This window comes from Scomber scombrus, chromosome 17 (genome assembly GCF_963691925.1).
Source record: "Scomber scombrus chromosome 17, fScoSco1.1, whole genome shotgun sequence".
Classification (NCBI taxonomy): Eukaryota; Metazoa; Chordata; class Actinopteri; order Scombriformes; family Scombridae; genus Scomber; species Scomber scombrus.
The window spans coordinates 14602442-14625458 of NC_084986.1; the positions used below are offsets into that span (position 1 = coordinate 14602442).

General features: G+C 39.5%; 1 protein-coding gene across 1 annotated transcript; it reads right to left on the bottom strand.

Moving 5' to 3' along the window:
* Positions 1–1371: 1371 nt before the first annotated feature.
* ylpm1 (YLP motif containing 1) lies at positions 1372–22798 on the bottom strand. The gene is made up of 21 exons (XM_062437480.1): positions 21985–22798; positions 20379–20597; positions 18716–18904; positions 17858–18375; positions 15009–17591; positions 14610–14733; positions 14329–14473; positions 14138–14227; positions 13858–14035; positions 13423–13613; positions 13042–13196; positions 12883–12945; positions 12635–12754; positions 12357–12533; positions 12196–12279; positions 12006–12089; positions 11689–11763; positions 3287–3338; positions 2567–2688; positions 2122–2308; positions 1372–1644 (listed from the first exon to the last, which is right to left on the bottom strand). The coding sequence occupies exons 1-20, from the start codon at positions 22555–22557 to the stop codon at positions 2162–2164; spliced, it is 5889 nt and encodes a 1962-aa protein (XP_062293464.1). The 5' UTR covers positions 22558–22798; the 3' UTR covers positions 1372–1644; positions 2122–2161.
* Positions 22799–23017: the final 219 nt, after the last annotated feature.

Genomic DNA, 23017 nt, shown 5'->3' on the forward strand with positions numbered 1-23017 from the left:
TAGTTTGCTTCAAACTAACCGGCTAGTCGTGAATGTTTTTCCAATATACACATAAACAAAAATAAAAGGAGTTGCATTGTACTTATTAACTTGCTCTTATGTTGCAGTTGCTTGTGGGTTATGATCCTTTGCTGTGGTGATGTGGTAACACTCCTGTGTAGCAAGTGTAACGTTTAACCAGTTTGATCTTTTGAATGACTTTAAATTTCAATGTAAAAATGTGTTAAAAGAAAAATGAGACCTTTGAATGGAAACCAAATGAGACATTTTGTCATAAATTGTGAAAATAGGCATTGACGTGCTTCACTAATCTAATTGGGGACTACTTCTCATCAGCATTGAGATTTTGACTTGATCTGCACCCTCTGTAAAAAAATGTATGCCATTGTCTTGGTCCCCATTTCCATTCTCTATAAATGTTCGTCAAACTTTACAACTGGTCATTAATAAAGCATGCCATGATCTTCAAAAAATAAGTGGACATCCTTGAAGAAACCATAATCACCATGTGATTTAACAAACCATTTACATTTTCCACGACTTTGCTTTTCGTCCATCACACTGTGTTAAAACATGCAACTTTCAGAAGTATTGCGCAACATTCAAGTGGATCATTTCCTCTCGATACCAGGAGTGAATTATGTGCCTTTCTGGATATTTGGGGACTATAGCAACTTTAGCTTCACAAAAGCTGAGTCTGCAGCATCTTTTCTATATTTACTCTAAACCTTTAATATAATTTACAATACGTATAGGCTACAAAGACAGTGGGTCTTTTCAGTCCTTTACTCGAGCGGTTACATTAGACCAGATCTTTTGAAAATGACTCACAAGCCATTTAAAGTAACAGTTGAATAAAACACATGCCACCAAAATGAAACAACAATCAAATGTTTAAACTGTTAGGTTCACCATATTGACACATTTTACAAAACTGAATGTACCTTACAGTACTCACTGCTACTTTAAATTCAAAATTACACCAGGGAAATAGACACTGGTGTGAAGCTGTAAAGGTACAATCAACCATTTGAAAATTAACTTTCCTTTTAGTAAGACAGATGTATTATCAGGACATTTTACATGTATTGGAAAGGACTTTACATTTTCCCCTTTACATTCCCATTTTATCTCTCTCTCTTCAATTCTCTATAAGTTAACGATATGCAGTGGATACCTTCTTGCAGTCCAAACACTGAACTGACTCTTTGGAAAGAAAAATACTGTCCAGTCATCCAGATCACAGGTGCTAAAAACATTAAGTCACATGATGCAACATAATTAAAAGGTAATAGTTGATTATGTTATGTTATGAAGCCCAAATAACAACTCTCATACATGTTACCAAGTGGACATTTTTGTGAAAGTTTTATTGTTGTACAGTACATAAAGCATGAAGAGTATAAAACAGCAAAAACACATGACTGAATACATAATACATGACCAGAAGAAACACTGAATCATAGCCTACAGATTTACTGGCAACTATCAGTGTGTTTTAAACTAATAATAATAATTATAATAAAAATATATTGTATGCTTTTTGATGAAAGAACTAACAATTTGATAACTATTGATGATATCACCTCGATGAGTCTCATGTTTAACCGCAAGTAAGCTTCAGTGTTTTCACATTCTGGACACCTGCAGGAAAAAAGGACACCACTGATCATTATGATACACACAGGTATTAATGCAATCAAGTTTATCCTTTATATGTGATAAAATATGATAGAAAACTCTATCCAAACAAATTTATGGACTATAAATTCATACATTCTTTTAGTTCTATAAACTATCTTTCAATTGTAAGCGTATACACTTAAATTACTCAACTGTCTTGCATTTAAGAAACTATTGCCCCACACAGTACTGTATATTTACAGTAATATGTGTACTTATGGCTTATTGCCAACATTTAATAAGAAAAATCAAATATAAAGTTGTTAAAACGTATCTAAAAAACATTTTTAAAGGTAGAATTCAGAAACCAATCACCACTTGTATTTTCACATTCGATATATACATGTTTAGTTATGTTTATGTCTTCTACCTTTTAGTAGCCATTAGTTTTATCTACAGCTATCCTAACAACGTAAGACAGAAGAGTAATACACGTACCTTTCCATGAAGGAAAAAAGAGAGGGTTAAGATTATCTTCTTAGAAATACTTTGTACGGTTGAGAGCTTTCTGTGCCAGTTGCCCACTCTCATCCGTTATTCTCTCCCAGTCCGTTTGACCCACGACAAAGCCGATAGCACGCTTTCGATCTGCGTCTTTCTGCTCTTCAAGATCAGCCCATCGAACCTTAACAAAAAGGACAGTAACCAGGATTTTGTGTTATGAGCGGGAAATGAATGAAAATCATTTTAGCTGTAATCTAGCTAACATTATTATAAATAATGCAATTTAATTATATTAAAACACATTATTTGTGTTTAACATTATATAAAAGGTGTAATAACAAATTGAAAACAACCATGTAGTAGTTATATAAAAAATAAAAGTCAAATACATTTTAAGATGACCACAGCAACAGCTTTGTAGCGTAGTGCTTCAATTTACCCTTTTCTTTCCTGGTTGGGACATGCGTGTAGCATAGTCATCTGGCAGCTGAAGGTAGTCCTCCAGTCCTGCCATGTCTTCTCGTTTCCTCTTCCCGCTGCTCCCCAGACCATCCAGCTTGTCTGTATAAATGGAAGATTGCCGTTCAGGTCTCCTCTGCACTCCCATAAAAACTTTAACCTCATCATCCTAGCATTGATTTATTCAGCCAATTAGTCGATTGGCATTATTCGTTTTAGCATTGACCACTCATCACTTCTGTTAGAGAAGTTTGGGCCTGGTGCCTTTCTCTTAACACTATAGAGAGGGTAGCGTTTCTTATTCATTTTCTCCCTTCTCCCTTCATTTGCCTGGCTTTGGACATGACGATCATGTTGGCATTTACAGGCATATTAGTCATATCCAGAACCTGAGTTTTTGGTTCTCTCAGTACATTTACCCAATTATTAAGTTATATGGACATTTTTAAAGCATTGCTATTTGGTTAAATTTGAGGCATCTTTCAATCAACATTCACAACATAAATAGTTCACTTTGCCGCCTGGTGTGTGCACAGAGACGGGGATTAAAGAATGGCAAAACGAATCACGGTGTGATTCACTGTTTGACCATTTCTCCTCATGGTCACATAATTCACATACATACACAACTGGATAAAAGAGGTGCAAGATTGGGTAATGAGTCATTAAATAATAAAGATGATCAAACGTGAATACCTACCAAGCTTTGCCTCAGATGTGTCCATCTCCCATTTGCTTTTTGGAATGTAGCCCTATATTATATAAAGAAACACTGCAATAGTTAAACATCTGGGTGACACAGGGATAAAGGGAGGAGAGAGAAAGGGAAAAGGGGGTCGGCTGAAAAGAGGGGAGACTGGTTTAAAGGTTAAAAGACAAACAACAAGATGAAACTGCACAGAAGATTATCTAACAAAGAAATATAATGTAACACAGACATGCAGTGTTGTTGATGTAGTGTTGCAAGCTGAGAGGAACTAATGTGTTCAGACTGAGCCTTTGTTCTCAGCTACGTGCAAAATGAAAGTAAGAATGGACAATGGCTGCGCTCTGCTTTGGAGAACACAGACTGAGTCGTCTTCTTGAAAATAATCTGTCAAGCACACGTCCATCTGCTCTCAATTCTGAGGATTAAAACAATTTAAAAAAGGTTGTAGTTTGTGATCAACACACTTAAAGCTTCAGTGAGGGACTTTTGTCTCCCCCTTCTGGCAGTGAGAGTAATAACAAAAATGCTGTTGACACGTCCTTATGTCATAAACTCCACAGTAGTCTAGTCTGTCGCTGCTGTAAAACAATTCTAGAAAAGAAAGAACGTCTAGAAGAGCTGCTAAATTTAATTATTGTATCCCCCATCAAGTTAGCCAAGAGCTAACTGAAGTTAGCCAGCTCTGCTAGTGGAAGTCTGTCAAATCCGGCACCAGATTAAACATTCTGATATACTGTGAAATACAGAGATTTATCTGGTGGTGATGAGCTTACTCAGCATTGTGTCAACTCGTTTGGCAAAGCCTTGAATGTACCATTAACATTTGATAAAAAAAATGTACATTCATTTCCCTCAAATCTTCCTAATTACAATCATAGCAATAAACTGATACCTAATATTACAAAGAACAAAGGAACTTGCGTATTATCCTGAGTCTGCAGTTCTGAACATCTTTATATTGAAAATATTGGTGCAAAGTGATCTGCTCTGTCTTTGTCAAGCATTGCTGTTTTTACTCACAAATCCCCAGCTGTCATTTTTTAAATCAATAAACTATTTAGCTGACTAGACAACAGCAAAACATCTAACTATCAGCACTAACCATTTCCTGTGTAAATACAAACTAATGTATGTTTTTGAGACATTTTACCCTTAGGACTGCTTCAACGCAGCAAAGTTGTCAACTACACCAAATTATGTCTGTACAGACAAATACTTTTAGCTTGATTAAGATTCATTTTTGAGGAAAGGAAAACATATTTAAAATGTTTCAGGATGGTTCGTTAGTCTTGGATAAAAATAATCTTAGAAAGCAGCATGAGTCAAAGTCAGTATTGGCACTCATACATTATCATTGGCATGGTACATCACTTAAAGAGATGGTACCTTTTTACTCTAGATAGGCTGCTGTTCATTTAAAGCGACTGGTAAATTTTATGCAAGATAACCTTAACGATGAAAAGAAACTTTAAAGAATCTCGACACCAAGAGATGAAGTGATTAAAGCACTGTTACATAACTATTGTTCATCTCCTTCAAAATGTCCGGATAAAATACAAGATTTTTGTTCCCATAACTGACTGACTCAGAGTCAGTTCATTTATTTTTGCTCATGGTTTGTATTGACATTGTTTGTACATAAAGTGTAAATACTCCTATACTGTAGGGCTGTCACTTTTTATTCAATATTCAAACATGAGGTCAAAAAATTATGTCCGGAATATAATTAACCAATTCGAATTTTAAAATGTCACCCGTAGCACATTAGGCCTTTTGTTTCAATTGTGTTGTTCGCCATTTCATCCAGCAGTAGGCGCTCTAAAAGTTTTGTAGGCTATACTATGCCCCCTCGACCCATCTGTAAATTAAGCGGATGATATGCTTTGTTTCGAAAATGGAAGACACGCAGAGCAGCTGCCTTGAGCGGATAATTATAACCCCAAGTCATCTGAAAAGCAGTGTCTGGAAATATTTTGGGTTCTACGCTGTTAAAGATGTGGCAGTTTGTAGACTTTGCAAAAGGCAGTTGTCTTACGCCTCCTCAACACACCCTGTATGTGTGTGTAAAATAATGTCAATACGTCTGAGGCACTAATGGGGCTTTTCCATTATACAGTTCTAGCACTACTCGGCTCGACTCGACTTTTTTTTGCTTTTCCATTAGGGATAGTACCTGGTACCTGGTACTTTTTTAGTACCCGCTCTGGCGAGGTTCCAAGCGAGCCGAGCTGATACTAAAATGTGACGTCAAAAGACTGCCGGCCACTGATTGGTCAGAGAGTGTCGTCACTGGAAGATTCATGAGCGCGACGTCCCACACAAGAATCAAAACCCGCCATTTTTAAATACCGGCAACAAGAGTTACAGCGAGTTAATGTGGCTCCTATGTGCAAAACTACACAGTGGTCCTTCAACGAGGTGTAGACGTTCCTGTGTGTGGTGGCAGACGAGAGGATCCAACGAGAGCCATGCAATGACGACCCCGCCCATGTTGAGGAGGTACTACGAAGTAATGGAAAACGACGTGCCTGGTGGTACCAAACCGAGTAGAGTTGAGTCGAGTAGTGCTAGAACTGTATAATGGAAAAGCGCCATAATTTAGCCGTTTCTGGATCTGGGCAGTAGGTTTACTTCATAAATTTGATAGGTTATTTCGGCATATGAATTTATGAATGATCGCTGCGGCGCTTCTACAGGTTAATACATTCATATTTATTGGAGGATGCTTAATAAAATAATAAATTTATGTTTAGTACGTAAAGCTAGTGATATTTTGGACAGCGCTGTAGTTCTGTCCAGTAAAAACATGAAGCTTCACTTTACATTCAGACAAAGATATGGCAGCTCAAATGAACAAAAGATACAGACCTTGAATCTGTGTTATGGTGCTTTTGTTTTGTTTTGTTTTTTTGGGGGGGGGGGGTATGCAGTTATTTGATTACATTCGGACGAATATCAAATGTCACACAATTCGGTCGAACTTGATTTTTGACAAAAGTGACTACTACACTAGTACACTATACACTATATGGGGAAACCTACTACACAATTTCAGCCTGAGGTCTTGTCGCTTTGACAACCACTCTGGATACATTTTTAACAAGTTTAAAAATCCAGGCTTATGTCAAATAGTCAACAATCAAAACAAGCCACCTGATTTATGTGCAAAGAATGTCAAATACATTTGTGCTTGTGCATTTTTTTTAAATTAACATTTAATTTATTTCTAAATCAATTTTTATTTTGTTGGTTTGGTTTTCTTTTAGAAAGAAATCCATTCAGTCAAAACGTTTTACCTTCATTTTTGTGCAAAATCCACACAGGCGTTTTCCATTTTTCTTCCTGATTAGACCTTTGCTCTTGGCAAACGTGGGCAGAGATATGCTGGGAGACACATGATTCACAGAGATGTCGATCATAGTCTGTAAACCACAGTCTAGACAGGAAGTATAATTGGGCATAGTGAGTGAGAACACCTGTGTGGATGGTCTGAGGGGCTTTAAATGAGTCGATACTTTTATTTTGCATATTTAAAAGGTGATTACTGGAGTGTTTTGAAAATTGTTCAATGTGCGTAAAACCTTTTGGATTATATCAGGCGTGCTCCATTGTTTGTGAGCATGTGTACATGGGACAAAAAAACTAATAAGGATGACAAACATACACTGCTGGAAATTCAACTTCCTGCAGCAACTGCTCAGGTTTAATCAGTTCAGGTGCTCTGATTTAAATTTTTAAAGTACAAACCAAAGGCTGATGACTAAATCAGTTTGTAAACATGTAGTCAGTCTTGGCAAAGTAATGCAGTGAGGTGAATATAATGAACGCATTGGTGCATTTTGATAGAGAACACATTGAACTAAATGTGGAAGTAGCAAGGAAGCAACCTGTTACTTTACCTGACAACGGACTCAAAGATCTGTTCTGATTATTCACAAATAGATTAAACACATCGAATACACACTGTCTATGGAGATGTTCACTAAAAGTATCCAGATATTTAAAGACCAAATACATTCAAGATGGATATTTAGCTTGTGCTGCCATGTGTGGTTGTTGCACGCTCCGTCCACACACACGATATGCTATCGTGCAATTCTACATCACAGTTAGGAGTGGACACAAAGACATCAGGCTGAACCTTACCACACTTAACTGTGATGCCAGCCACAGTATTATATTTTATTATTTTAGGAATGGTGTGATGGTTCAGTACAAATATTACTTTCTTTCAAGAGGAAATATAAAAATGATGTTTTTCAATATGATAAACATATTGTTATATAAATGTTAATTAGTTTCAAGTCAACATGAAGTGGCTTGAACTCCTATAATTAATATTATTGAAGCATTCAGGGTCAAAGGCACAGGTGCACTGTTTTTTGCTGCTACTCAATATAGATGCTCTGTAGACAACAATGAAGCCGTCGATCATAAACTTTAATTTCTCGTGGAAACTGTTTGGAGACAATTTTGTATGATTCTTTTTATGTTAATCTAAAGCAAATATATAAATCTTCATTCTTTCCAAACAAAGGAATATTTATTTTGCATTTATAGTGGAAATGTGTAAAAAAAAGTAATTTTGCTGCAGATTCCTTGATACCTCTAACTTCTGAGGACTTCTGAGGGACACAAGGCCCTGGTGGACCTGACACACATTGATTAAAAAAAACAAAAACATTGTAAATTAATTTATAATCTAGATAGTGTAGAGGTTTTCTTTTTCTTGACATCTTGTCTATGACCGTACTGCATAGGGATTTTCTTTAAGACCCATCTCATCCCCACATCTTTCTTTTGTTGTAAATGTTTCTAAATCCTATGCCTAACAGTATATTTGAAATGACATGAAAGATTTACAACAAAAGGAGAAATGACAGCTTTTAAAACAATCTAAAGCAGCCAGTTATCATTTTATGGTAAGTGATATAATTCATTTATATGGACATGCACATTTAACATTTTAAAATCAATCTGGCTTTAAGAAGGCCCTGTTTTAAATTGTATTCCCTATTCCTTTTTTTTAATTTTTAAGTTTTTAAGTCATGTGTCTTTGAACCTGCCCTGTTTTGCTGGAGCAATGTGCAATGCCCCAATTCAGTGAATGAGAGGGCTGTGGGATTTTTTGTGTTTTTTTTTTTATGCAGAGCTAATGTCGGTCTGAACACTGCCTTGGTTATCTGATTTTCAATCAAGAATGGTCTACAAAGCAATCTATCATGTTATTGGAGCATATATAGGGGTGAATCTCAAGTTGTTCATTTTTCTCAACACCAATGTAAATAAGTACCAGAGCATGTAAAAAAAAAAAAAAAAAAAAAAAAAAGCATTGAAAAGTGTTTTGATACATAGAAAAAGACCACCCAAAACTGCAATTTTAAATACTGAAATGCACAGTCATTAGTGTACATTTGACAACCAGCTCTTTTATAGGATGTCGTTAAATCATTTCTGTACACCCTGAAAAGTGGAGGCCCCAAGATCGAACATTATGAAGTACCCATTCTGGATCGTCAGGGGACTGAGATTGAAAGTTCTGCATTGATTTTAACATGTTGCTTTTTACAGTCGAGATATAATGCAAACCAGCCAGTTATTTGGATATTTGAGCTTCAGTGGTACACGTGCTGAGTTTGACACTTGAAGCATGTTTTCACATTCATCTGCTGAAGACAGAAAATGTGTCTGTGCTCTTTGAAAATCTGAGTTTAAAACATGTACTTATGAGCATGATTTATAATATCACAACAATGTTGGAGTAATGTTGGTGTAATCATTATCCAGTATTAGGGGTGTGATGAGATCTCGTACTGCGAGATTGAAACATGTCGTTATTTCCCGTCGAGGTGAATGTTGTCTCGCGAAGCAGTATTAAGGGCCCACACCAAAAAAAAAAGACGGTCGGTTTACTATTGCTCATTTTCACATTATGTCTTCTTTTTATAATGTCAGGTGTGGATCATTAAGCTTGTTATAGCTTCTACCTGCTGAGAAGATCTCACAGTCAGCAGTAGAAGATGGGGAGAGGAGCAGCTGTAGGTTAACCTCAGGTCTCTACACTGATAGCCTGAGGTGGGAGGAGCGAGGGAAGCTAGTGCAGCTATGGGGGCCTAATGATGCAAAAATTAAAATGAGTCACACTACCAAATTATAACACAATTTATTATGTTGTTCTACTTGTGTATTTGTGTGATATAGGATTTGTGCAATTTACTTTTATTTCTGTGTTTTTTTATTAGCAATATGTTATAATTTGTGATCATTTGATTCTTTATTTCATTTACATTTATATACTAGAATTGTTCCTATTCTTTATAATTCACTTTTTGGTATTTGTGATTGTATATAATTTTGGTATTTATGGTTGTTATTTCCATAAATATCAAAATTATCAGTCTATAAAATATCTATCTATATGGGGAAACCTTTTACAGTGCTTTCATAATATTGCATACTGCATATGATAATTCATACTTAAAGAGTAGAACTGAAGAAGTGACATTCATTACAACATGATTAGTTAAAACATTTCAAAATACACCTGCATTGATTTTGCATTTTGTGAATTTCATATAAAAGACCAGTCATATATTTCCTCATTGAAGTTGTTAAAAATAGTGTTAAAATCTCGTCTCGATCTCGTGAACCCAATATCGTGTCTCGTCTCGTGAGCTGAGTGTATCGTCACACCCCTATCCAGTATGCAACTTACACAAGTGTGATGTGGAAACTTGAAGCCTCTGAGAGGCACACGCTGAGAATGGACTTTACAGTGAAGAAGGAGACATCTTTTGTTATTTAAAATTAAACATATTTGCATATTCATATATTCTGAATTTTTTAAGTACTTAAAATTAATTTGTGGAGGACACATATTAGACACAAACTATTAATTGAAGCAGAGTATTTTATGTATGTTTGAAGGGAATCTTTAGTAAATAAAAAAAAAAAATTCTAATCAAATACTGTTATTCATTTCCATACATGGAGCTTGCATAAGCTCAAGATGTTAATGTACACAATAACCATAGAGTTATCCAACAAAACAGTATAGTTTTGTAAGAAAATATGATATAATTGATTCAACCTTAAGAACCTTTATAAAAATGCTGAATGGTTAAATGGTAACAAAGATTTTTGCTGAGAAACACATTTTTCCCCTCATCTGTTCGAGACAGATTAAATGCATGTGTATTCTTATTCACTGAAGATCCTTTGTAAATTAATGCAGCAGTTTAGCTGTTGTAGATGATTCATTGCCCGTAATAATGTTTGTATGTATATAACATGTAAGGAACTGGTTGCTCCTGGCATGTTTAAAACATTTGTAAGGACACACAAACACAAAACTATGAGTATTCATTTAGTAAAAGATATTTTGGGTGAAGCAGAAAAAAATGTAGGTGTTTGATTATTATTAACGAGGCACGACCAGTGGCCTTTTATCTGTTCATTCCATGGAGTCCATCACTCTGATTTGATCAAAAGCAGTACAGCTAATTAAATTAAATTCAAACTAATTCAATCTTAAACATTTCTAAAATTTGATTTCTCAAATTTCATCAGTAACGTTGTGAACCCTAAAACCAAAGCGTCTACTTGTAAATATTTTTTATATTAAAAGACGATATGTACAAATATGTATTTAGCAGGCAAGCAAATGTCACCCATTTATTTCTTGTGAAATATTTTAAGTATTATGAATATTTAACCGATTATATATGAATGGAAAACATATTATACAAGAACACATTTCATAAAAGAAATTTTAAAATGGATTAAATAGAAATAAATTAACTTTGTTTTGTTTCTCAAAATACCTGTTATAGATTAAATTATTGCAGTTTTAATTTTGTATTTATGTATTTTAGGTCCTTTGAATAAAAATGTGCCTTACAATAAATGAAAATCCAAACTTGATCCAACAGTCTAAAAGTGGGAACACTTTTCCTGACATGACATAACTGTTTTTCTAAAGAAGAAGAGTTCATGTCACTCTGATTTTATTTTAGGATAACTTCACTGAAGTATTTTGACTGTTTCCGTCCTGCTTCCCTATATTTCTGTTTTGCTCTCGTCTTCCTTGTAAACCTGATAATTAACACATAAACATACTATACAGCGTCAAAAAAAAAATATATATATAAAAAGATCACTAATAAAATGTATAAAACCCTAAAAATGAACTGCAATAGGTTTACTACTTTCAATTATTTATCACCTACTTTGTCAATGTCAATCTCCAATTTTTAAACTTCACTTTACCGATTAAAACACAAAACAATAACATAGTTAAAGACTAAAAACTATTATTAGATTAGTGGAGATGGAAATACAAATAAGTGGACAATGACTCTGACAACAATAAATTGAAGCTTTTGATGTCCTACCAGATCACCCTCTTCTTCCTCTTCTCTCTTGGGTTCTTTGGGCTCGTCATCAGGATTGAAGTCTTCCATTTCCACCTAATAACAGAAGCACATTAAATTGGGTCAATTAATGATACAGTGCCGCTGGGACGCCAACCCAGAACCTCAGCTTTCGTGGTTTGAGACCAATTGTGGTCCCTTGATGCATATCACCTCCCCCTACCTAATCTCCTGTCATCTCTCTAAAGTCATCTCTAATGATGGTATAACAATGCCCAAACATTTGAAAAAAATGAGACCGGAGGAATACAATGTGAGTAAAGTCTTGATGTACTCACCTCTTCTATAGCAGCATCCTGTAGCAGGGACCGGACATCCAAGCGCACCATATGACGTGGGGAGGGCTCCCAGTTGTTGTACATCTGTGTACAAAGTCCACCATTAAGAGGTGTACGTGACATTTATGTACTTACGTCGACATTACCATGACAATAAATGCATGTAAAGTAGCAAATTCATCTTACAGACCTTCAGTATGTCTTTTAGTGTCCGCCCGTGGACATTTCTCTTTGCACAAGTCTGAGTGTCCGCAGTGATTTCAGCAAGATACACCTTGAAACAAGAAAAGACAAACTCTTTAGCAAAGGGCAGACTGGAACATTTGTTTGTCTCATGAACAAACAACTCACCTCAAAGCCCTTCGTTTTGGCTGCGCTCCAGAACTGATCAAAATGTTTAACCCTGTCATTAATGGTGTCTAAAATGATGAAGGGGAAAAAGCCGTCATCCAGAGTTTTCTTAAATGTTTTAAGCATGCTGCTTCGGTATGTATCCTCCATCTCTGGCTCATACTCATACTCGAGGACCTAGAAGAGATGTTTTTTTTGTTAGATAAAGCTGTTACTGATGTTTGGTTTTCAACTCTATATTAAAGCCACACTTTGCCATTGTTGTATGTCAGACTAACCTTGGTTTTGACCCTCTTCCCTGTGTCTGGATCTTTCTCAACTTTCTCAACCTCTGTCATATAATAGTCGTCCAAAACAAGAACTCTTGGTGGGGCACCGCCACAGTCCACTTCCTTATCCTTAATATTATAAATAAGATAGAAGGAAAAAAATGCATATTACTATGTGCTTTGTTACAAAAGACATTAAAATACGTAAACCTGCTCTTTCAGTTTACACCATGATTTGCTGGTATGACACCACTCACCCGTATAAGCTTTGCAACATGGCTCTTTCCGCTCCCCGGAAGCCCTCTCATTATGATGACAATCTGTTATAAAATATTACTCAAATTAGAACTCAATATTATACACTTACAATTTGATATTCTTTCACCTAGAAAAAACACTGCAGCAGCAGTAAGTACCCTTTCAGGCCGAGTTAATCTGCCAGGTGGTTTGAGGATATCATCAATGTTCTTAATTTCTGGCTTCTTCTCAACTCGTGGGGGTGGCTGAGGTGGAGGCGGAAGAGGTGGTGCAGCAGGTGGCCCTCTGTCCTCTGGATAACTTCTTCTGTCAACTGTATAATATTATTTGCAATTGAAGTATTTCTCTTAATAGTATTTTTTCCTTTATAGATTTACTTCCCTCATCATACATTGTTTCATTCCATATCTTCCATCATGTAACAAAGCTCATTTTAGTAACTGAGAAACAAACTTGTAAATTGCGACAAGTTTCAGGGGAAATCTCCCATATGTGCTATATGAATAAATATCTGTTAACTGACATAAGACTGAACATACTGTAAGGTGAGGAGCTATGGCCATAACGCTCAGGCCCACCACGGTCGAGTCCAGTGCGCTCGTATGGAGGTCTATCGTAGCCAGGCCTTCCATAGTAGTCATCTCTATCACGACTGCCACTTCGTTCCTTCTCTCGAAGATCCCGTTCTCTTTCCCTGTATCCTGAGCGTAGAGAAGGTGCCAGTGGGGATCTACAAAGAGAATGGTGATGATAAAGTTTCATTTTCTCAACAATTTCTGGTGTCAAACTGGCACACACTGATGACTAATCACAATGTATGACACAATGTGATATAGTACCTTTCTTCAACCATGGAATGTGTGCTTGAATCAAAAACAGACACACAGAAAACAATATTACAAATGTACAGAAGCATAGCACTTCCCAATTGTTATGGGAAAAAAAGGGTGTCATAACCACTGAGGACATGTTACCTGTCATCTCTGTCTCTTGGTGGGTAACGTTCCCTCTCATATCTCTCTCGTTCATATTCAGGCTTTTCTCTGTATAACTCCCTATCTCTGCTGTACTCCCGGCGGTCCATGTAAGGGTCTGATGGTCGTCTCTCATAGTATGAGTCTCTGCAATAAGGATCTCTGGGACCAAGAGGTTCTAGGATGAGAAGTAAATAATTCATGAATAAACATGGGTTAGAAAATTGTAAAGTAATCTGTTTGAGAACAGAAATATCAGCTTTACAGTGTTGAAACTCACCTTTTTCATAGCCCCTGTCTGATGGTATCGGGTCAGGCCTTAACACAATTCTCTCACCATAAGAGATCCGCTCAACAGTGGCACCAGGCTCTGCAAAAGAGTGTTACTGTTACCAACAATGTCCTGAAACCTGTGATGAAATGTTGAATCTGTTAAAAATGTGTTAAAGTGTTCCTCTTTGCTGCCCATACCATGTCCATGCCCATAGTCCACAGTCTTTGGAATCACTGAAGGAATGGGTGCCACAGTGAGGGAGGATTGGTAATCTGTGGTAGCTGGTTTAGTATCCCAAGACAGTGTTTCAGCTGGAGCTGTCTGTGCAGCTGCAGTCATGCCCTAAGAATCAGATTTGAGGTCAAAGCAAAAACACAATTTGAGAAAAATGTATGAAAAATACTACTACTTGCATGCCACGAAACCAACATGCTTTCAACCAATATTTACTGTAGATACAATTGTGACAGTTATTTACCTTCAGAACATTTCTGACATCTGGTGGTATCTCCAAACCAAGGAGACCAGCAGGAAGCTCAGGTAAGATGTCAGCTGGTGCAGGCTGAGGATCAGTACCAGGGGTCTTCCCCTCTTGCATTTCCCTGTAGGCCAAAATGTTAAGGCAAGGAAGTAAAGTTAAGTTCCCTAAATTAATTAGACTACAAAGAAAAGTAGGTGGTATTAAGTAGGTGGTATTCTAGCAAAAATGGAAGAGTTGCAACAAAGACAAAGCACAGCCTTCTGCATCAATCTCAACAGTGTGAAAAGAGTAGGCACATATTTCAATCTTTGGCAAAAAAAATTAAAAAGACAACACTACAGTCAAGTCAGGGTCAGCTGGCAATGTATTGATCAGTAATCAAAGACTAGAAGTTACCTAATCAGTTTGAGCTCTTGAGCAGCTTTCAAGATGATTTCATGCTGACGTTGGGAGAGGGCAAGCACATTAGCTCCACTTGCTTCTTGTGTGGCTGGATCAACTGAGCTTTCTGGCAATTTTGTACCAGGTGCAGCATGGGGTGGATGCATATCCAAAGGAGGCTCTTCCCTGCGGTCCTCATAGCGGGGTCTGCGGTCCTGATAGTCAGGAGGATACCCTCTTTCTGTTGGTGGAGAAAGTCTTGAATGCCTATCCCATTCTGTAGGGCCTGGTGGTGGGTATGGCGATTCTTCCTGTCGATATGGTGGCTCATCCTTGTACTCACGGACTCTAAGTTCTCCTCTTCCTCTTTCACGCTCATCATATGGATATGGGTGACCGCTTTCTCTTTCATCTAACCAACGACCATCTCTGTAGGGCTCTGGTGGTGGCATGCGAGTGGGATAGTCCCTTTCAGGAGGAGCACGCTCTCTATCCCATTCGGACTCGTAGTACTTGGCATCATGTCGATAGTCATCAGGAGGACAGTCCCGCGGTGGCCGCCACCGATAACCATCATCCCCATGATCATAATCCTCAACGTAACGCTCATTATATTCCTCTTCAAATCCTTCATGTGCTGGACCTGGCCTCCACATGCCTCTAGCCATTCCTCGACCCATAGGTGCCCTCCTCATTCCTCCCCTTTCTATTATCTCATGTGGAGGCCTAGGAGGACCTCTGCCATGGGGCGGCTGCCACCCTAATTCTCTCTCCGTTGTTTCATCATACAATGGCTCCCCCAAAGGATCCATCATTTCATGAGGTGGTGGAGGAACATGATGCCTGCCTCTTCCTACATCAGGATGCATTGGATGCATTGGTGGGTCATGTCCATGGTACATGGGGTGCCCCTCTGGATCCATTTCAGAACCATCAGTGTCCATTCCATGGCCTAATGACTCGTGATCCATCGGTCCATGCACTGGGTGAGGGGGGCGTCCTCGTCCTGGGTGCATGAAACCAGGATGACCGCGTGGTGGACGCCCCCGGCCAGGTGGAAATGGGGGTCTCATGCCTCTCATTGGAGGTCTTCTGTCTCCCCAATAAGGGTCTCCTTCCTCTGAGTACTCCGCTGACTCAGGTTCTTCCCAGTGCCTGTCCATTGGTTCTCCTCTTCCCATAGGTGGGCATCCCCTTCCCATGGGTGGTCCTCCTCTTCCCATTGGTGGGCCCCCCCTTCCCATGGGTGGGCCTCCTCTCCCCATAGGGGGACCACCTCGACCCATAGGTGGACCTCCTCTGCCCAAAGGCAATCCCCCTCTACCCATAGGTGGACCTCCTCTGCCCAAAGGTGGCCCACCTCTACCCATAGGTGGACCTCCTCGTCCCCTAGGAGGCCCTCCTCTCATCATTGGGTGTCCTCCTCTGCCCATAGGGAGTCCTCCTACCGGCTCTTCATAGTAGTCTTCCTCTGTTGGGAAGTGGTGATTCTCTGGCATCCACATTTCTTCAGGGGGCACCTGAGAATCCTCACCAAACTCCTCATATGAAGGATCTTGCCAGGGATATTCTTCCTGCTCTTCTGGCATCCTCAAGTTCTCTTCAGATGGCATGTAGTCATATGGCATTTCACCCATGTCCTCCCCTTGCGGCCCAGTGTTTGGTTTCCTAAAATCCCCACGCCCCCTCTGCCCACGTCCTCGTACTTGGACAGGTACCATGGGCTGTCCTCGTCCCCTACCAGGTGGGGGCCTTGGAAGCTCTGGTCTTGGTTGCATTTGTCCAGGAGCTTGCGGCTCCTTTTGGATTTGAGGGGGATTTGGAACCACTGGAGGTTTGTTGGTATTTGTCAATAGCCCCTCTGGTTTGAGAGAATTTTGTGCAGCAGCATTTTTTGATGCCACAAGAGAAAGTGAAGGTGCAGTAAGGGACGGTTTGTCGTTGGGTTTAGTACTATTCTCAGAAGCATTTTTAGCATCTGATTCCTCCGAGTTTGTGTTTGTTTTCAATGTTTGTGGAATGGGGTCACTTTGAACAAAAAAGCCATCAGCTCCGAGCACGTTGTCATCTGTCATGTCTTCAGCATTGGCCTTATCACCTGATTCTGATTCCGTTTTTTCTGGCTGCCCAGCTGGTTTTCCTGGAACCCTGGAATCGATGTTGGCATGTTGATTAGTGACTGGTTCTGCCTTCAGTTGGGGACCTTGCTGTTGTTTTTGCTGGGGCACAGGTGGGCGTTCAAAATGAGGTGGAGGGCCAGGGTGCCTTGGGGGCTGTTCAAACCTAGGCTGCTGCCCAAATCGAGGTTGGTTTCCTCTTAGAGTCTGATCAAATTGTGGTGGGTCAAATCTGGGGGGACCATCAAAGCGCTGCCGTGGTTGGTCAAATTTGGGGGGACCATCAAAGCGGTGTCTTGGTTGGTCAAATTTGGGGGGACCATCAAAGCGGTGTCTTGGTTGATCAAATCGAAGGGGGCCATCGAAGCGCTGCGGTGGTTGGTCAAACCTGGGAGGACTATCAAAGCGCTGTTGTGGCTGGTCAAATCTTGGTGGACCATCAAAACCTTTTTGTGGCTGGTCAAATCTTGGGTTATTTCCTCTGGAAAAATGAAGACAACAAAAAATGTGGGGAATATTATTGAGATATGCTTTCTTTTAAGGACATTCAATGGTAGCCCAACACCACAATGCAATATTCTACATCATTATAAACACAAAGCATTGTTAGTTATTTCAATTACCACCTTAAATGCAAATAGTTCAACAGATTTTTATCAAACATTTGTCTTTTGAGAGGTGTTTTTTTATTAAAATAAACAAACATTACAACACCAATGACACTATCTTCTAAAAATTCGTACTTACCGGGGACCTCTGACATTGTTGAAGCTTGGTGGCTGAACAGGAGGGGGACCTGGGGGTCTGACACCTATGCCAGCAGACCCAGGTCCTCTCACTGGGAGTCCAGCAGGTGTTTCTGAATGAGGCCCAAAGCCAGCGGGTGGTGGACCTTGGGATCTGGGACCAACAGCAGCAGGGGAATGCTGCATACCCGGATTTACTGACTGCTGCTGCAGTTGCACGTCTTGTCCAGGGTACTGGCCATACTGTCCCAAACCCATCCCACTTTTAAACTGGTTTGAGGCATACGGCACCATGGCAGTAAGAGTGGCCAGGCGTTCTTGAAGATGTGCATTAGTGGCATTCATCTGCTCCTGCCACTGCTTCCATTGGTGCTCATATTCCTGCAGCTGGTCTTTGTGGGGATATGTCCGGAACTGCTCAAACCACAGGATGAAGGAACGCTCCCAGTCTTGGAATAAAGGAGTGAACTGCTGCTGCTGCATTTCATAGTGCCTCAGCTGCATTTCAACAGACATTGTCTGCGACAAACGACATAAAGGAGAGGATGCCATTCATTTTTGTTTTAAGTGTTATAGGTGGGTACATGCAGAACAAAGAAACTGAGACATTACACCTAAAAAGAAAACTTATAAGTCTCCAAAATGCTGCTGGGTTTCAGATACCAATTGTTGCAGCTTCTTCATGCTCTTAAGCAGTCTTTCCACAAAAAATACTAGGATTTCTTTTCACTTTTCATTTCCTGTACAGGTCATCAAGACAATGGAAAATGGAAAACACAGTTATACAGTAGTTGCCAAATATAGTGTCTTTACTACTGTAGTTTCTTTGACAGCTACTGTAAAGTCCTTTTTTACCTACCTGTAGGTTTGGAGGTTGCTGAATGAGCTGTTGGTACTTTTCCAAGATCTGCTGAAGCTTTTCGTGCTGTTGCATGAGCGCCTGGTATTGTATACTTGCTCTCTGCTGCTGCACCTGCTGCCACTGTGCTGCTGCAGCTTGTAACTGCTGGAGGCGGGCAGCTTCCTCTGGGTCTTGCACACTGTCAGGCTTTAAAACACAAACAAAGCAAGATTGAAGCAAAGCATAAACCTGTATATCACAAAGAACATTTTTGACATAGTGGACAAAATTGAGAGGGTGGGAAGGCATTATTGATGCCACTTTAAACAAACAGTGTGTAACTTTGGTCTAACAAGCCTCGGTATAAAACTCACATACATACATTTTGAGTACTGCTCACATTGTTTCTGGAGAACAAAGAATCGCAAACTGTCTGGAAGGTTGGCACAAAATGATCGTATATTGAATAAAACACTGAGGCATTTAGGAAGCTTAACTTATTTTGAAATTAACAAAAAAAAAAGAAATTTAAATCAGCAAAGCAAGGGGCCTAGAAAATGTAGTATAGATGCCAAAACGCAGGTATTGATACTGAGGTAGAATACATTTCAAGCGATTCCCAGCCCAATAGACACTAGAAAGGCACCCGCAAAAATTGTTACAGTGCAACTGTCCCAATTAAAAAAGTCTGCACTGGACAGAATTTGGGATGAACTTGTGATGCATTTTCAAGCATCTTTACATCAGTAAAATCCAATTTATTTACATATAAATACTAGCACGGGACCTATGCCTTTATTACTATATTTTATTATAATAATTTAATTGTTTATTATTATTTAGATTGATTCCTACTCTAAACTGTTTCTCAAGCATTCCAATATTCTACAGCTAAGTAGTGCGCTGTCAAAACATTCTAGGTGGAACGCTGTGATTATTAGTGGTGTGAATATTCACTGTAACTGATTTGATTACGATTCACCTGTGATGCATCTTGAAGCATCTCAACCTATTACATCCTCAATTTATACATTACTGTCGGGTCAGGAAATCCCTAACCTCACAATTCGATTCTGATTCAGATGGCTTTGATTTGACGATAAACTGATTACTGATACATAAAAAATAAAAAAGTTTTTAGGCCACTGGAAAACAGTATAACACATAACTGGCAGATAAGATGAATAGTCGGCAGCCTTTTTATTTTAAAAAGTTAACTGCATTTGAATTAATTAATTTGAGAGCATCCTACAGTCACTTGCCTGTATAAAAATAACAGACTGAGGGCAGAGTGTGCCACTGTGTTGTTATTAGCGTCATGTCTCCAGCAGTGGAGAGCAGCCTCTCTGCTGCACCATTAGCTCCAGGGAAAAACATTGCTGTACCACACGCTGAGTGGGTGCAGGGTTGTTGAGGTGAAACAGACTGAGCACTGAGTTATTTTCTTCACCTCAGATTTGGTTTAAGGTGTTTTATGCTGCAGTATGTGTTGGTCAACCAGTCTCGTTTGTTACTGCAGGTGTTTGCTCCACTCCATTAACATAAGCGTCTGAGTGACGGAAAAAATGTTTTCATTTCATGTGTCGTGGCCTTCTGTCCATCAAATATACATGATTTAAACATCTCAATCTGGGTTTAAAGCAATGTTTTAGGCAAGTTTGGAGATGTTAGGCATGCTTACCTCTGTGGGTGGTGGAGGTGGTGCTGGCGGCTCCTCTTTTGGAGGGGGTGGAGGTGGTGTATTTTTTGGTGGTTCCGATGGGGGAAGAGGAGGAACGGTTTGGCCCTTGGGCGGTGGTGGAGTAAGACCATCACCATCTTTTAGATTCTGTTTGGCCTTCTCCTGCTTTAACTTCTGCAAATTCTGTAGATGTTGCTTGTACCAAAGTTGCTGTTGCTCCTGAGCGAAACAATTGTAAGGACACTGGTTAGATAAAGCACATGAGATGTCGACAAGGGTAACAAGCTGAAACTCGGTTGGTTAATCTATATGGGCTAATTTAATTTACAGCATAGACAAGACACAGGCATCATTATAAGTGCACATTTATTTTAAACTGTTGCCAATTGAAGATTTTAACAATGAGCAATAGATTAGTAACAGACTACATTTTAATAACCAAGTAATTAATGATCTTCAGCCTGCACATGCCAAATCTTTACACAGCCAGAACATAATACTGACCAGACTGGACTGTCTGGTTTCTATACCTTACTTCACTTACTTTACCTTTTCTATACTGTATGGGTACAGTTCGCAAAAAGAAAGCCACAGAGGACAAGAATATTTTTTCTCCACACAAAGATACCGCCATGTAATTTCACTTATTAGTATCTGCTGTTTCATTCTGAAATCACCTGCAGCTATCTGCTGTATTAAACTTAATTAGAAAGAGTGAGATAATTTAAAAAAGGTACACACCTTGGTGAAGTAACTTATTAGTGGACATTCGAGGCCTGAAGTGTGTGAGCTGTGTGTACATTTATTTCAGCTTTCGTTCACTTTCAGCCCAGCACCTGCCCTCTTTGGCTTGGATGTGTGTGCATACTCCTAGCTTGTATTTACACATTAATAAAAATGTGATTTGTTGGGAAATTGTCACTGGGATTGTTACATATACGAATGAATGTTATGTACAGTGAGTGTGGTCTGATATTTATATTACTCTATATGATACAGGAGCACATAGCTTTAAGTTAGTGAACAACAAGATTTGGAGCACAATTCAGACATTTGCGACAGCTGGGCAGCTCTGCACTTTTTGTCAAAAACGTATGCAGACATTATGGACAGTCTTAATTATCAGCAAAAACCAAAATATTTAAGTTTAAATGTAGCTTTCAGTCAGAGTACACTGAAGTAGTGTAGTGCTTTGTGAGATCATTGATCACAGAAAATGTAAATATATCATGTGTTTAAAAGAGAAATTTGGGGAATATTTTGACAGCTCGCTCAGGATGTCCATGCTCACCTATCCACATTGACTATGCCTTTTCTGTCAAGCTGCAGTCACTGTGGATAGGTAGGGCATCCCAACCTCACACTGCCAGTGATTCATTGACACACAGCAGGAGCCTACAAAAAACCATATGTCTGTTATTTATTTGCATTTTCATGTTATTAATAACAATAATGTTGTTATTGTTATTGTAATAACTGTACTTAAGTGAATTTTATAGAAAACTGATACACTACTTGTGCAACTAGCTAAAACATTACATGGTTTGATGAAAGTGGTATTATTTTGCACTATAACGTTTCAAGACAAACAGAGAGAAGACATTACCTGCAATGGTAAGGCTTTGTCGTCTTCTGTCGTGGATGAGTCCTTCTTATTGGGCTCTTTGGGAGCAGCGCTGTTCTCTGGCGGCTTGGATGAAGGGGGATCCGGAGGAGGAGGAATCGGCTGTGGCTCCTTGGGGTGCGGTTGTGGTGGCGGCGGAGGAGGCTGCGGATGATCTTGAGGACCTGGGGCACCTCTAGCCGGCTGAGGGGCAGGGTCTTCTGATGGTTTGTAATATGACTGAGCTCCGACACCGCCGTCTAAATGTCCTGATCCCTCTGACTGCCACGCTGACCCTGGATATCCAGCTGAGTGTCCACCACCGTACCCACTAGCGGCGTTGCTGTGATGTAACACGGACTGTAGCTGTTTCTGGTGGAGCATTTGTAGCTGCTGCATCTGCTGGATGTGCTGCTCCTGCAGGCTGGAGATCAGGGAGCCGCCGGATGAGGCCTCGAAGCCACCAAACCCTGGTGCCGGTTGGCCGGTGTGACCGCCAGGCAGCTGCTTACGGGGCCCAGACCCTCCATAGTTTTGCGACGGGGGTGCACCGTAATTTCCCCAGGAAGGATACATTGTTAAAAAGCGAGGCGAAGTGCACGGCCTTTGTGCTCACCGGGCAATCAATGGCTAATAAAGCTAACCGCTAACGTCGACCTGCCTGTTATAAAGTAATTAATTACATTTTAATTTCCCAACTGGGCTGAACCGCATTAAACAGACATTAGTACCACCTCTCTATCAAGTTAGTAGCTATCCGCTAGAGAGAAAAATGTGCACGTTTAGTCTTATAAACAATAATATTACTAAAGCTGATGTTGGATGTTAGCGTGCTGAAACTGATGAAGGAAAGACGTCACGCGTCAGCAGGTGACCACTTCCGGTAAAACAAAAACTTAGCGGTCGCGCGCTATTTTTTTTCGAGAAGCCCCTGACCAGAGCGATAGATAGAACATCTATCTATCGCTCTGCCTCTGACCGGCCCCTGACTGCAGTTTTACGCCGCCCACATTGAGGGGTGTCCGGTTACAAGTTC

Bases quoted from the DNA above. Each gene is read 5' to 3' on its own strand.
- ylpm1 (XM_062437480.1), bottom strand. From the start codon at position 22,557: ATGTATCCTTCCTGGGGAAATTACGGTGCACCCCCGTCGCAAAACTAT. The intron at 12,946-13,041 runs GTACTTACTGCT...ATTTTATAACAG, and splicing joins GATTAACTCGGCCTGAAAGG to ATTGTCATCATAATGAGAGG. The intron at 2,309-2,566 runs GTAAATTGAAGC...CTTTTTGTTAAG, and splicing joins CCCAACCAGGAAAGAAAAGG to GTTCGATGGGCTGATCTTGA.